The sequence below is a fragment of the Cupressus sempervirens genome, chromosome 11 (assembly GCF_028749045.1).
Source record: "Cupressus sempervirens isolate cs-2001-9-10 chromosome 11, ASM2874904v1, whole genome shotgun sequence".
In the NCBI taxonomy this organism is placed as follows: domain Eukaryota; kingdom Viridiplantae; phylum Streptophyta; class Pinopsida; order Cupressales; family Cupressaceae; genus Cupressus; species Cupressus sempervirens.
In genome coordinates, this window is record NC_143128.1 from 650,474,726 (window position 1) to 650,489,561 (window position 14,836).

General features: G+C 34.3%; 1 protein-coding gene across 2 annotated transcripts in view; it reads left to right on the plus strand.

The window, feature by feature from the left end:
• The window catches only part of LOC149531447 (P-loop containing nucleoside triphosphate hydrolases superfamily protein), a 211,886-nt gene that overhangs the window by 111,837 nt on the left and 85,213 nt on the right, over positions 1–14,836 (plus strand). For both annotated transcript variants that reach the window (XM_089810337.1, XM_089810338.1), the window contains exon 6: positions 13,177–13,370. In XM_089810337.1, the coding sequence (XP_089666463.1) occupies positions 13,177–13,370 (194 nt within the window). The remainder of the gene's footprint in view (positions 1–13,176; positions 13,371–14,836) is intronic.

The window sequence follows — 14,836 nt, forward strand, 5'->3', positions numbered from 1 at the left end:
CCTTTGAGCCTTAGGAAGTCTCCAACTGCGCATATGAATGCTTCAAGTGTCTCTTCCACACAGTTATAAGTCTAGTTTTCTGAATATTCCTCCATTGCCCCAATCCATATCATCATCACTGATGCTACCGTCCACTAAGAAATTCTCAATTGCATCATTAGTTTTTTGGCAATCTCTATCTTCTTTAGCAATTTGCAATAACCCAAGATGATTCCATATCTTAGATAAAGAATGATATGCACTAAAGAAACATTTTCTTTGCAGTCCTTTTGCATATACAATCTTGTCATTCTTTGTAAATCCGTGGTATTTTAGAAATCTAACATACAATTTTCGCTGCAATGAGGAGAGCTTTACAGATATTACATATACAACTTTTGGAGGAAGGTCATCCTTCATGACATTCATGCCCATGTGCTGCACAAAACCTTTTAGCTGCTCATACAAAACATGTGATCTCTGGTTCATAATTTTCACATGATTTGCTGTTGAATTAGCATGCTGGCCTTTTTCTATAGGATTGTGGAACCTGTTCCTAAACTCGTGCTTAGTTCCCAGAAAGCCTTCTCTTAAAAAATCCACCATGCTATAGTATTGCATTGGATTATTTTGCAGAGGTGAACCTGTCAGTGCAATTCTGCGTTGGGTCTTCACTTGTTTCAATGCTTGAGTTATATCAGCCTTTGTATTCTTAATCATATGGGCTTCATCACATATGACTATATTAGGTCCACTCTGTAAAGCTTCACAAATATCATCTGCAACAGCTTTGTCTCTCACATATTTTCCTAAAAATAGGTTCCGGAATGCTGCATAACCTATTAAAAGAACTCTGCCTTTTTTGTTCTTTCTTTAATTCTCCACGAACCACTTATAACTGCCCTGCTCATGATTGAAACATAATTCTTGAATACAAGTAGTGGATAAGATCAAAAAATCTTCTCTTGCCCATAGTGCTTAGGATTCTAAAATTCTCCAAAATTTTAGAAATTTTAGAGTTCCATTAGGATGGGCTCATCGAATATTCTATTCGACGATTTCAATAATGAAACATGGAATTCAATGAGACAGTTCTTACCGTTGTATTATGAATGCAAATATTTAGCATTTATGAATTTAAATGGCTGACCGCATAACTTGATTAGGAAGATGTGGAGCTTGGCTTGACTCTATATAGCCGACTATTCTTGACGTGCGTATTCCAATGTGCAGAGCTCAAACAAATAATGATTTTGATTGTCCTCCAACATTCACAACAATAAAGATGACAGAATAATAAGATTGCAGCGGTATATATGTAGTTCTCCCGACTTGTATATAAATAAGACAGTTGAAGGAAATATAAAGGCTTCCAAGAAGCCGTGACTCTTTGGCCAGTTATAAAAAGAATATAAACCAATCTTCTTGGATCACCAATAGAAGACGCCAAGTGTACATTCTTGCCTCTTATAGAGATAAATAATTATGAGGAAGAATTCAAAGGTGACTTAATCAAAAGGAATAAATTATAATTTATATTTATATATACATATTTGCATATATGTATATTATTTATAAAGGTGGCATCATATTATTATTTGTCCAAGGTTGTACTTACTAAGGTATGCATATCTAATTACACGTATCACTTTGGAAGATTATTTTATCTCCACATCTTCTCAAGGTATACGCATATTTAGGTATATGTATTTTAATAGATATGAGCTTGTATAAATTAATACTATGGTGGCACTCTACATTTTATACCTATGTGCATGTATATATATATATATATATTTGAATTGATGAGAAGGTCAACATAAACCATTAAAGGTATGTATTTTGATTAAATTAAATTGTTTAATGTTTAAATGATTGTCCAATAGCTCATGCATGTCGAATGATTGTATCCCGTTATGTAAGTCGCTAGGTGCTCACCAAGATAGAGGTCGTACCTGTTGATCAGATAAATGGACTAAGGTAGTACCCCATTTTGTAGATCCTGTTAAGCAATGCTTCTCCCCTTCATTTGCTCCTGCAAACACCCGTGCAACATTTTCCACAATAATAACAAGTTTCCAAGATAAATCCATATTAACATTTAACATAGATATTTGTAAAGAAATTAGTTAATAACCATAATTCTAAAATCAAGCAACTGCTAACTACTATCATCAACATATGACAAGTAATGGTTAACGACCATCATCATTAAATGGTTATACATAATAATTGATAACAACCAATTTCATAAAAAACAACGGTTACATTTAACTACCATTTTCAGATGAACATGAAAGAGAAATCCATTCAACTCAACGGCTATAATAATTTTACTTAGGTCAAAATTTGGGATGTAACACACCAGCCTTGTATTTGATGTTTGTAGCCTTGCCATCAAGATGTGATAGCTGCTCTTGCTCTACATCCAATCATGCTGTTGAACTCTCGTTGTACACATGTGACTTGCAAAATTCTGTCATCAGTGGAAAATGTTTTCATTTCATTTATTCATGGACTGATCGTAAAATTGGATTCATTTGGACTTGGTGACCTTGGGGTGCCCCATATGGGCCGTAGCAAAGGATTTAACTATTTTCTTTCATCACATGGCTCTCAAGAGTGACAAGCATCAAAGTAAAATTTAAAAAGGCAGGATCTCAAATTCAAAGCTAACTCTTCATTTCATAGTTATGAACTAGGAAGTAGTTTACGACCAGCAATTCAAAGTTGGGACAAGAGGAACCAAGAAGATTGTAACCGAAGCTATCAATACAAAGACAAAAGGTCCAAGAAAAGAAAATAGGCAAGGGGTTCCATTTTTTAAATGGGCGATTTGTGACAAGATCACTAGAGGACCCCACATTAGCATTCTATAGTGAGTACATTCAGCCAATCATTCAGCACAAATGGAAGAAGTTGAACATTCCCTTGCATATCTTTACTTATGCTTTGAATCAAAAGTGGTACATGCCTGGGCCTAGTAGAGTTACACTCGTTCAAGATGATGAGGTGAAAGCAAGGTTCTTCAAATGCATTGATAAGATTTACAATTCTACTACTGCTAGCATGATTCACACTAAGTGAATAAAATTTGCCACTCTTAGGGTTTATTAAATATTTAGATGTGCCTAAGATGGATATATGAACCATGGCACAAGATGGCCCAGTTTTGTGGTGAGTTGTTGTGGACAAAAATCAAAGACTACCACACTAGTCATTTATTTGCTATCTCACATTTCTATTTCTTCAGCTATTCATAGGAATTGATCTATTTATAGCTTAATCCACTCTCTTAAAAGGAATAGACTTGCCTCTAGGGGAGGAGAGTAGCTTGTGGCCATCGATAGTGCTTGATGTATCATTGATCACAAGTCACGTGTGTACAGAGAGAGTCCAACAACACGGTTAGATGTAGAGCCAAAGGAGCCCTCATAGATTGATGGTGATGCTACGAACATCAAAAGCAAGGCTAGTTGTTGTAAGTTTGGCGAAGCTTGACCATGAGGAGTCCATTAATTCTAGTAATGATGAGTTTGTCTGAGGGGATGATTAGAGACCTCCCTTTGCTACATTTTGACACTATACTTGTTTTGATATCAAGCTACTCATTGTAATCATCTTTATGACATTTTCAATATAAAAGAAATCTTCAATTCAACAACTTCATCTGTCAAATTGAAATTTTATTTAGTATTGAAGTGTTTAATATTTGCAATTTTATTATTTTATCGATTTGCCAAAGTTTCATTTCAAATGTAATTCTTACACACCTCTTCACATCTAGCATTTCAAATACAATATGTATATTGGCACTACGCACACCCCCCACTACCATCCATAAACTTAGGCCCTTTGTCTCCTTGTCCTCGTAACTAGTCCAATCAATGAGAATTTTGCATAAATGACAATTTAATATAGAAAATTATAATTCATAAAAGATACAAACTTTACCGATTCTTACATATATTTCAAAATATCTAATGATGACATGTTAATACTTGTTTTATGTAGGATACTCAAAGAACAAAGCTGATCATAACATATATGTCAAAATATCTAATGATGACATGTTAATACTTAATTTATATGTTGATGCTCTATTAATAGCAGGTGAAGATCATTTAATTCAAAGATGCAAACAAGATCTTATAGCTGAATTTGAAATGAAGGATCTAGGCCTACTACAATGTTTTTTGGGTCTTGAAGTATGTGAAAAGAAAGATCATATTTTTTTACATCAGGGGAAGTACACTCATGACATCTTGGCTAGATTTGGGATGATGGATAGCAAACCTCTAGCAACTCCAATGGAAACAAATCTACACAAGCTAAAAGGTGGTGTGAATTCAGAGTCTAGTGATCCCACTCTTTATAGACAGATCATTGGATCAATTACGTATCTAGTAAATACTAGACCTGATATCTGCTATGCCAGCATTGTTCTAAGTCATTTCATGTTTGAACCAAAGAAGATTCATTTGATGGCTGCTAAACATAACTTGAGATATCTACATGGGACTATTGGTCTTGGTTTGAAATTCAAAAATATTGAGATTAAACTTGAAGGATATACTGATTTTGATTGGGATGGTTGTTCCATAAACCACAAGAGTACTACAGGGTGTTGCTTCAGTCTTGGATCAGCAATGATATCCTGGTTTAGTAGAAAGCAACCTACAATTGCCTTGAGTTCCACAAAGTTGAATATATGGCAGCCTCCATGGGAGCTCGTGAAGCAGTATGGTTGAGAAAGCTATTATTTGGACTTTTTGGGAAGAAGCTAAGTCCAAGAGTGATTCATTGTGATTATCAGAGCTGCATCAAACTTTCTGCTAATCCTTTCTTCAAATCGATCAAAGCACATTGAGACTCCTTACCATTACATAAGAGACATGGTTGACATAAATGTTATCAAGCTGATTTATATCAACACTAATGAGCAAAATGCTGACATTTTCACCAAGCCTCTTGCAAGGTTGAAAATAGAGTACTATAGAGGTAAACTTGGTATGACAAATTTGTAATTACATTTGTAAGGGACATTTGTAATTACAATTGATTTTCATAGTGTTTGGAAAAATCCGGCATAAAGAACCATGATGGTTACCAAGGTGTACAGCAAAATCCGGCCCAAAGAACTATGATACCACTTTGTTCCAACACTTTTGGTGTTAGGAGATGGATCAACTATTGATAAGGTCATCACCTTACAATACTGACCTTACACATGTGAAAGATCGTCACCTTTCATAATCTAATTTTCAATTTTTCATGAATATATATATAAACTTGGTATGACAAATTTGTAATTACATTTGTAAGTTTTATATATATATATATATATGACCTTATCAGTAGTCGATCTATCTCCTAACACCAAAAGTGTTGGAACAAAGTGGTATCATAGTTCTTTGGGCTGGATTTTGCTGGACACCTTGGTAACCATCATGGTTCTTTGTGCCGGATTTTTCCAAACACCATGAAAATCAATTGTTATGGCTTGTTGGACCAGATTTTGCTGGACACCATAACTTAATAGACCACATTTACAGTGATGTTTATTCTTGTATTAAATCTGTTTAATTCCATTCTTGCTAAAGAGGGGAGTGTTAAGAATATTAGCCTCATAGGATATTGAAGCAAATATAATATATGATAGTTCATATTATGTAGATCTGGTTGTTATTTATATATATATATATATATATATATCACCATAATCTTATATATTTAAAATATCAAATGACCAATTATTTGTCAGTTATGAACTGATTTCTGATTATCGAGCATCATGTAATGATACCGATCACATCTAATATGTATCAGTTTTGTTTGTAATTATCACCGATTGTATTCTGTGATACTCTTGTATCAGGCATTACTCATAATATATGATCGGACATTACTCATTATATAAGATCAGACATTTTGGTTATACTGATTCATTAGCTTTGTTATGTTAATCATCGATAGTCTTCAAATGGTGTATTCTTAGAACATAATGAATATGTGTTGAGACGTGATTACATAGGGTCATGCCCCTACGTAATCATGTCTCAATACATATAATATACATCATTTACAACTACAGATTATATTAATAACAAAGGCGTATAGATCTCAGTCTGGAAATCAGAGCAGTATAAATATATTAAATAAATTAAATCTGCAGCAGCATTGTATAAAGAAGATCTGCATATATAAATTAAGAGTTATTATTATCAGTAAAATATATACATAAGAAGAGATGCAATTTAGTTAGTCTCCACCAACAACGATAATTAAATTTATATATTCATTATTATGTAATAATATAATGACAGTTATAATTTTATAGTTTTATATATAACTAATTTCCATATATCATTATTATATAAATTTCTCTCAATATATATATTTTTATATTTATAATATCTCATGGGATTTGAATCAAATAAATATCTAATATTTTCAGTCCCATAAACCCTTGTGGTTTTTTGTTGGACATTAATATTATAATCTTATCTTATCTTATCTTATCAATAGTTTAGATTCATAGATTTATCTGATTGAAGCTACCGAAAAATAATCACACCTTTGAAATGCAAGAATGGTTGAACTACGAAAATGTGGTTTACCTGAAACTTAGAGAGAGTAAATGCATCCTCAATACTGCTTTCAACTTACTCTATGCACACACGACCTCACCATTGGGACGAGAATCACCGTAAGGTAATTATTTCTTTGAACTTTGTCCCCTTGTACATCCTCTCAAGCAGACACCTTTCCCAACTGGCTGCATTTCCCACACCACTTGATCATCCCCTTGCATTAGCTTTTCTACCAACTTTTAATGTTTTTCCACCTTCGTATTTTCCTCACATCTGATATAAAACTCTAAAGTTTCTGAATGTTATCATCAATTTTTTTTGTGATATTCACTATTTTGTCCAGCTTCCAATTGTTTGTTCTTTGTTTAATAAGCTTATTCATTATGATTTGTGAATATCCATCTAGATGAAGCACTTGTACCCACAATCTCTTTGCCAATTTCATTGCTAGGAAAGCTTTTTTTCTTCTGCTTCATTATTTGTGCCCCTGTTGAGCCTTTGCATACACTAGGTTAGATTGTTGCACTTCCAATCTTTAGCAACACAATCTGCTTCTAATGAACATGGATTCCTCTTTGTGTGAAATTCGAATTTTATTTAATTCTACCATTTTCTGGTGCTAAATATTCTCTTGAATTGTCCTTGATGGTTGATGGATTAACACATACACAAAAATCTAGTATTTATGTATTTGTAAATAAACATATGATTTTATACCGGAGTTATCGATGCTGGTTCTGATGTTGATGTGGGTGCACGGTGCTGATGCATGGAGTTTTTTTGGGGTGATTTTGGGTGCGTCTATATATAGAAAAATAAACCATTCCATAGCATGATACTTCACCATTGATAGTTCAAATTGAAATAACTAATTAGTAAATTACTCAAGTTCAAGATTCCAATGCAATTTGAATTACAAAATCAAAACATAGTTTGTTGTTGATCAATCAATAGTCAAGGCTTTGGATTCACAAATCACATTCAGTCAATCAGAATCATAAGTATTCTTAAAAATATCCACATTCTCATCATCTCCTTCTGCTGGAAGACATGCAAGTTCATTTGAATCAAACATGGTTCCACTTGTGCTAGATGCACGTGCCATGATGTTATCAACATCATCATCTGTCATTTCAGTAAGATTCTGAAATGTTGCATCCAAGTTTCGCACGCTCAGGGGCTACATCCCAAAGCTTGGTTGACCCACCCTTGTATCCATCCTTGTTACGTGACAAAAGATGCAAGTTGGTATGTAAACAAACCAAGTTCTCAGCTTTCTTTGAGATGAATCGGCTGTGCTTCATTGAATGGATGTAGAGTATGTACTCCAATTCCGTGCAGCAGCATAAGAACTTGCAACTTGGATAGTGTTCTTAAAATTAAACATACAAATGAAAAGCAAATTAAAGAATGTTGAAGACTTAATTGTAGAATACAATTGCTAAACAAAAATAAATATAAACTTACTTGTGAGAGGATCTTGATTGCAAGAGGCTGTAGATTCTTGAATGGTTGACCATACATGTACCACCATTTGAAAGCTCCCATGTCATTTTGGTCCTTTATTGCATATGGAGTAAGTTTTGATCCTTAAGAAAATAAGCCAAATTCTTGCCTCAATTTTTTGTGCATTCCATCATTTGGGAAGAGTATTGCAAATGCATTGTAGTGCCCAGTAGCAACGTCATCTGTAAGTGGTGCAACTCTATCTAGCATAGCAACTACAAGTACTTTCTGGCTGTAGTATCTTGAAGATAAGGCATATACAAGGAGGTGCAATGGGGTAGTTATCTTCTCCCAACGGTGATGAATGATTGCTTCCACCTTATTGCACAAGGCTTCACATTTTGTGGGGTTATTCTCATGTGCTTCTATGGAAAGCTTTACCTTTTCCACCATGGTGTCCATGTCATCGTACACATCCCCCAAGTAAGGTGCATTTGTATTAGCCAAGCATAGCATTGTCATGATAGGCTCGGTGAAATATACAAATTGCACGCGAGCCCACCGAGTGTCATCCAAGACCAAAGCCTTGACCTTTTGGGCTCTCTTTGAATTTGAAGCCTTCCATATACTCCATTGGCTAGAAATAACCATTCGGCTCGACACCCTTTGGACCTTGAATAGTCATCTCATAACAACAATATGAGATGCAAATCTAGTCTCAATAGCCTAAACAAGTTAACAATATGATAGTAAATATTAAGCAACGTTATATACAAGTAATAATTTGATAACTGAACATGAATATAAAAATTATTCAAATGAAATAAATAAATGAAACTAACTAATAACAATTTTAAACTTATGTTCAATAACTCCAACTTGGAGGATGATTTGAGTATCGATTGTGACATGCGGTTGTTTGTCACAAACATTTGTATCTCCTCTCCTTGGTATATTTGCTTCACCCAATCTATTTGGGTGCCAATTTGTTGCATGACTAAGTTGAGAGAGTGTACAGTGCATGGTGTCCAAACAATATGGTTGTATCGAGACTCAACCAAAGCACCTACAACACTATAGTTTTTGGCATTAGCTGTGACCACTGGTACCACATTCTGACTACCCACCATCTCTATTGCCTCAATGAGAATTCTAGAAATGAATTGTGAATCCTTTAACTTCTCCTTCACAATCAACCACCCGCAAAAACATTGCCCCTTTGGGGGACATTGCAATCACATTAATCAATGGTTGGTTTCTTGTATCTTTCCATCCATCAAATACAATAGTTATACCGGAAATTTTCCAAGAAGTTATAATTGGTTGAAGGTCTTCGTCTATAGAAATCTTTTCCTTCTACAAAAAAGTAGCATGCATTTTTTCAAACCCAGGACTAGTGTAATCAGCCAGCACTCTAAGGATGACTATGACCATTTCCTTTCAATATGGTGATCTTACGAAGTTGAAAGGAAGACCATTAGCATAATGGCAACGTGCAATTGCTTCATCAGCAAGCTCTCTGGCCTCCATTTTGAATGCTTGATCCAACAAACCTCTTTTGTGGGTAATAATTTCTACTTCTTCCTCTTCCTCTCCTACTTGCAAGAATGGATGTTTGGAGGATGCAACATGATCGGTGGGCACATTATCTTTGCTCTTTTGGATGAAGGTTGATACAACCTTCTTTTTGATTTGTGCACTAAACGATCAACAACTTACATTAATTATTTAGTAAAGTAATTAAATTGACTTGACTATTCAATTAAGTGAAATTTAATTAGGTCACCTTGTTATTATTTTTGTCAAGTTCAAAATCAAGTATGATAGGGAAAATTAGAAGGGTAAGGAAAGAGAAAGCCACAAGTCTTTTGTAGTACATATAAAAGAATAGGTTGAGCTTCATTTGTTTATGCTTAATTTATTAATTTCTTTTGAAGAGCTTTGAGATTCCCACTTTCAGTTCGTAAAGGATGGAAACCCTTGGGACTATTAAATTGGACATAAACTGAATTTAGGGTGAAGGTATCTTTTAGGTGTCATTTATAAAGATCGAGTGCTAATATTATATTGAAGATTTTTATGGAAAAAAAGTATTATTTTATTATGCTTAATCTTTGGAGTTTTGGCATTTATTATAACTGCTTGCAAGGCTTTGAGATTTATTATATATATTTCAATGCCAATACTATCTAAGGAATAAGATATTTTCTTCATATCGGCGTTATTAAATGAAGGTTGGCATTTCTTTGTGAGCATTCACTTTTTAATGGCATGCTGAATATTTGATTAATCAAACTATTTGATAATGGAAAATTAAAGTGGCATATTAGGAAGAATAATGGAGCATTATTTTTTGCAAGGGTAGACAAATAGTCGTCATTGGATAATATTTTTCAAATCTTGGGAAAATAATCAAAGGAAGGCAATTTTAGTTATAGTTGGGCTTTTTTGCTTGGCTTGCACTTTGAGAATAGTATTTGGTTGAAAGGCATGATTATACTAGGAAGTATATTTGAAAACAATTGACATCTGAATAACTTTGGTAGAACGTTTTTAGCTAATAAATTTCTTTCTTTGCTGTTTTTGTATGATATCAAGGTTATTGTGGAGCATTGTCTCAAGATATTGCAAGTGTTTTGGGCCTCTATACTCGATGTGTGGGGTTTTTTTAGCCTTAATTTCTGATCTAGCTTGAGGCTTTGATTGTGTGAGTTTTTAGAGATATGCTTCTACTTTCTAGTAAATGTGTAGACCTTCCTCTCCAGAAGGATGCAAAGAGGAAATAGTACAAGGAAAAAAAGAGTGTGATGGAGAAAATCTTCAACAAGGTAGATGCTTCCACCCAAAATTTGTCAAGAATTATAACATGGGTGTTTTCATTTGAAGAACACAAGCTTTGTTCAATTATTTTTGAAGAGTTTTAGTTTGTTAAAGAAAAGCCCGTCCCTCAATTGTAGACCTTGAAGGATATTTCTACCTTTGCATTGGAGAGGGCCCAAGTGATAAAGGGAGATGAAGCAGTAGACTTCCATGGGTGGTATTGTACACTAGTCTTGAATAGGGATGCCCTGTAAAGGGTGACAAATGATTGCCAGTGTTTGAAGAAAATATTCATGGTACTCCAAGATGGAATTTTCAAAACCTTAAGGAGAACATTTGAGTTTGAAGTAAACAAAGAAGAAAATATAGCTGTGGAAGTATTGAGAGAATGGATGAGGTAGTTCACTTCAAAGGCACCAATGTCATTAAGAGGAACCAATTGAGGGGACTTGTGACCCTCAAGACTTTCATGACAACTTATCTCTAATAGTACAAATGATTAGGATAAGACTTTTGCCCATTGCATAGAGGAGCTAGATGTTTTTGAGTATGGAATCAAGGTGCCAAGTGTCCCCATGAAGAAGCTAGATGAAATCATGTAAGCTAGATGAAATCAAGTCTAGGTGCATTGAATTTGCAAGAAAGGAAAAAATCAAAGGGAATAATCTTCTTGGGGAGGATTTATTGTATGCCTTCTCACTGGTTAATAATTAGGTGCTTTATTTTGATTGACCCACTGTTTGGTGCCTTTTGCCTAATCTACTTAACCCATTTTATTATTGGCTCTTCAAGGAAATGCAAAATTTCTGTTGGCTCAAATGTTGATTAAATATAAATGGGTGATGGTTATAGCAACTCTAATTAGGGCTTTCTTTGAGTTAATTTGGGCCATTGAATTTGATTTAATCTTGGTTGTTCATTGTACTAGAGGTCCCTATATAAGGCCTGCTCTCCTTATTTGTAAAAGGAGATTGTTGGAAAATTGTTGTGAATATGCAACCAAAATTGCCATCTTTTCATTGTGGTGTTGTGCATGGCGAACACTTGTAGTCTTTTTTAGTATTATATGCTGATCCATCTTTCTCACTTAGAATATAATTTGATTAAAGCACTTAGTTTGAAGTTTTCTTTGAGTAGTTTAGTTGGATAAAAACAATTGTGAATGTATCTTTGTTTGAGTTGATCATATACCAAAAGGCCAACTGCATACTGATTGTAAGTATTGCATTGTGTAGTTGAATGACAATATTATGAAGTTAACTTCAGTTGGTACTCACTCGTTAATTTGTATCTATAGATGGGATTGATGAAATGGTAGTAGTTTGAACTTTGAACATCTTTTGAATATACCTTAGAAGATTGTGCTGGGTGGGTGGAGTTGATGGCAAAAACACATCTAGTAGAATTATAAGGATAGTCACAATTTCTTAAATCCTAGAGTAGAAGTCAAAGTTTCTTAGATTCGAAGGTTTAGTTTCATTGTATTTCATTAGTTGGAAGTGGTTAGTTTTCATTGCACATTGTGAAGCTATATTCTTTGAAGTCAAGTTAGTAAAGTCTTAGTGAAATTAGTTTATGTCCCCTCGTGATACCAACATATCACATAATTACTACTGAGGGAGTATCCACAATTAGAAGGAATCTTGGAGTCTCCTTGAAGCTATATCCTTTGAAGTCAAGTTGGAAAACTCTTAGTGAATTAGCATAAGTCTCCTCATGATACCAACATATCACATCATTACTACTGAAGAGTATCCACAATTAGAAGGAACCTCAGAGTCTCGTTGATGATCTTTCTTTGCAATCTTTAACATATGTGGTATCTTTATTCAAGAGAGGATTCCATGGTCAGTATTTCATTCTGAAACACCACGTGTTTCGTTCTGCATGTTGTAGTGGTCTAAAACTCACATCAACACTATCTAGTCAGACTATATAAAAGCATGCTTTTTCAAGATATTATCTTGTTTAATGGCTTCTTGTAACAAGGCTCTAGCCTACTTTAACATATATTTATGCTTACCTTAAAGGTTTTGAAAAGATTGGCGAGATGTATTAACAATTTGAGTCCCATTTACCAAGAAAATAAAAATAAAAATTGGGGGTTTCTTTAGGCACTCTATTCTTTTACTATTATGATGTTCTGTACGTCTAAGTTGCATTAACCAGTGCCACTGCTTATTAGTTTTACCACAGCCTCTTTCTTTGCATTTGACAACATTGGCTTCTCCTGCAATATCTTGATGAATTATTCTCGTGCTTTTCTTTTTTCATATGTTATCAGTTTATTTCTTGATTTATTGTAATATCTTGCTGTCTGTGATTGGCATTCATATAGGTTTTGAGGATTTTGCGACAAATAAAAGACAAGAAAATTACTGCGTTAGCCAGGGTCGTGTTAGTAGTTAATAATGCTGGGAAGGCCCAACAAGTAGTGCCTGCCATGGAACACGAAGGATATATTGTTCAGAGTTTTATTAAAAATCTAGGAGTTGAAGAAAGGAAACCTGACAATAGTTCAGAGAATAACAGGTTTGCTTCTCAATCTCTCATTAAATGCATGGAATAAGGGATAGTTGCAATTGATCTTGGTTTCCAGATGCTAATGCTCAACACACTCTGACTGCATCGAGTTCTGTCACTTTTGTTGCCTTTAAAAACAAGTTTGTATGCCTTATTCTGATACTATCCTAAATCCTTTTCCATGCAAAGCGCAATGTGTGTAATGTTTTCTCGCAAATTTTTTACTACTTGCTATTTGTTAATCTTATGAGCAAATGTTCTCTCTATGATGTTTTACCTTTCAACTGAATTGTTCTCTATATTCTATTTATATAAATTTATGGTACTTGATGATAATGATCTGGCTTTTTAAATTGGCTAAGATCTTTTCTGATTAACATTAAGATAAGAACAGGATTAGACTCAGGCTGTAGATATAAGATACAAACAGAAGGGCCTAATAATGAAACAGTACTGAGAAAAATCAACAAAGCATAATTTCAAAAAGTGTGCTTAATTAATAGAAGGCCTTTTTCAGGCAGAGCCGAAGGATGTTTCAGGATAGTTAGATGCTTTTTCCTTAACCCCCTTACTCAAATTAGTGCCATGCTTGGGCAAGCAGTATTTGTTTTGGTTCAAAGTTAAATATATCACAATTGATTTTTTTTTTTTTTTTTAGACTGCAGGAATCGGTGCAACACGGCCCCCCTATAAACTGCAGTGCGCCTGGTAAACTTTTTAATGTGACCGGTAGTGCTGGCGCGACATGCCCACCGGTACCACGAGGACGGGGGAGACTAGAATCCGTGACCAACCCCCTACAACAGGGAAGATTTAGCCAACCGAGCTAGAGCCCCCGCCCCGTATCACAATTGATTTGATATTAGAAATTTTATGGATATTTTAGATAAAATTGTGTCATGAATGCTACTATTTATAATTTTATGGTTTACCTCCTACCAACCTTTACAATGCAAAACATTCGGTTGAATTTTTGTATTAGGCTGTGGAAAATTGTAATGTCCCCAATTTTTTAAATGACAATTAATAAAATTGATTTTCATCAAGTCGTCAAAAAATAATTAAAATACTCCAACGATGACTTAATAATATTTAATTAAATAATATTATAATGTCATGTTATTAATATATTTATCCAGTCAGTGTATTTTATAGATAATTCTTGTAGATTTTTACAAGGGGGCATCAATATATTCAGCCATTGTATACTGCATAGGGTAAGAAGTTCAACACAAGTATAACACGATTCAATTCCGAATAGGTACTTTATTCATGTATGCATTTGCAGATTACAATGACTACAATGATTTCCGATTACCATGATGATTCCAAAGTCCATCTCGGACATGTACATATACCTTTCCGAAGGGGTGACTCAAGCGTCACGCGCCCGTTCAGATACTACTCTACCCGTCGGCTACACTATACATTTTACCGACAACAGCCATTACCCTCAGAATTTGCTTTAGTTTTTT